This window comes from Alligator sinensis, unplaced genomic scaffold (assembly GCF_000455745.1).
Source record: "Alligator sinensis unplaced genomic scaffold, ASM45574v1 scaffold838_1, whole genome shotgun sequence".
Classification (NCBI taxonomy): domain Eukaryota; kingdom Metazoa; phylum Chordata; order Crocodylia; family Alligatoridae; genus Alligator; species Alligator sinensis.
The window spans coordinates 292709-294564 of record NW_005842996.1 but is presented as its reverse complement, the minus strand read 5'-3'; the positions used below and the strand labels follow the sequence as shown (position 1 = coordinate 294564).

General features: G+C 63.6%; 1 protein-coding gene across 1 annotated transcript in view; it reads right to left on the bottom strand.

Annotated features, from left to right (window-relative positions):
• The window catches only part of TARS2 (threonyl-tRNA synthetase 2, mitochondrial), a gene marked incomplete at its 5' end in the record, with an annotated part of 21017 nt that overhangs the window by 8644 nt on the left and 10517 nt on the right, over positions 1-1856 (bottom strand). The window contains 3 exons of the mRNA XM_025193009.1: positions 754-868; positions 966-1038; positions 1307-1411. Of these exons, the coding sequence (XP_025048794.1) occupies positions 754-868; positions 966-1038; positions 1307-1411 (293 nt within the window). The remainder of the gene's footprint in view (positions 1-753; positions 869-965; positions 1039-1306; positions 1412-1856) is intronic.

The following is a 1856-nucleotide window of genomic DNA, read 5'->3' as shown; positions in this document are numbered from 1 at the left end:
CTGGGGACTTCCCCGGCCTCCGAGGCGAGCCGCAGCTCCTGCTCTCCCCCCGATCCTGGGGATTCCCGGCTGGACGTATGGCACAGGGCTGGGGGCCAGGAGGTCCTGACTCACAGGCCCAGCCCTGACTCCCACTGGGAGCGAGGGCTGGGACGCTCCGTGCAGCAGGCCAGAGGGAGCGAAGCGGGAGTTCGAGCAGCCTTGAGAGGGTTCTGCGTTACTGCCTGGGGCCAAAAGGTTGTGGGTGCCGGGTGGCATGAAGCCACCAGGGAAGGCGACAAGTGCACCACACAGGATGTCATGGGGGAGACATGGGGACCAGTCATGTTCCTATCCCCACGAATACTGAGGCCTTCCTGTACTGGGGGAACTGGCTCTGGGCTACCCTAATCCCCATAATCCCTGTCCTGGTACAGGGAGGAGGCAGGCGAGGCCTTTCCACGCCTGGGTATGCGGGGCTCCCCGCCCTGCCAGCCTAACAACAGACAATGGGGCCAGGCTTGCCTGTACCCCTGGCTCTGGCATGAAGGCTACCCAGCCTCGGGCTTCACTGCAGACTCCCTCCCATAGCAGAGATGGGGAAACCTGCCCCCTGCCCCTCCAGCCTAGCACAGGTCCCAGCTGCCAGGCTGCATGGGAGGGAGAAGAGCCAAAACTCCAGTCTGTGCCCATAAGCTCCCTTCTCACGCTGCCAAGGGCGCAGCTTGTCCCCGGGGACATCCAGCTCCCACCCCGCTCCGAGGAGAGCCTTACCCAGCTGGAAGTTGTAGTGGGCCAGCTGCGCCCGGCGCACTTTGCGGCTCAGCGTGGTTCCAAGGTCAATGTCTAGGTCAGCCATGAATCCCATCTGGCGGAGGGTGCTGTGGACCTGGGAGTGGGCAGGCAGAGAGTGGGGGGATCAGAGGGCTTGGTGGGGGCAGGGGAGATGATTGGGTCTAGGGCTGTGACTGCTGCTGGGGACTCACCTCATGGGCATAGCTCTCCACGTCGGGGCCCACTGGGATCACCATGACCTGCAGGGGCGACAGCCACAGGGGCCTGGCGGGGAAAGAGGGGAGACGGGTCCTCAAGTCCATGGCAGGGGAGACCAAGTTGGGCACCTCAGAGAGGCTGCCAACACACCCACCGCTCCCCAGAGAGGAGGGGAGGGGGCAGCTCGAGCTGAACGGGCTTCGGCCAAGATCTGCTCCACCAGGGCAGCAAACCCAGCCCCTGCTTCCTGGAGCTGGGGGTCCCCCCAGCCGGGGTGCACAGGAAAGCAGGGGAAGTGCGGGGCAGGGCAGGGCACAGGGGGCCACATCCTCACCACTTCCCACCATAGCTCTCGGCTAGGATGGCCAGCATCCGCTCCACGGAGCCCAGCACCGCTCGGTGGATCATCACAGGCCGCTCCTGCATGGTGCCATCTTGGCTGGAGGAGGAAAGCATGGGAGACTGGGAGCCAAGCCACTGACCACTGTGGAGCCACGATCCCCCATCCCCAAACCGTGGCTGGAACAGGAACAAGCTGGAGTCTCTGTCCCCCCCGCTCTGCCTGCAACGTGCATGAGGCTCTTCAGCTCTGGGCCCACAGGCATCGTGCAAGGCCCCCCGGTCATGGCTTCCCCCATCCCAATGGAGACACGATTCTCTCACACAACAGCAAGTGCCTAAAACCAGCAGCTCGAGAAGAACGGGCAGGGAGAAACACAGGCCCAGAAACCCCGCAATCCCTCATGTTTCCAGCCCTGAGAAGCAACCGCCTGAGGGGGAGTGGGTGGGGGACCATGGCCTTGGCCCTTACGACACCGTGTTTGTTTCCAGATAAAGACAAGGAAGTCAGAAACGCGAGTCCTTGCTCCCGTGACGAGAGGAAT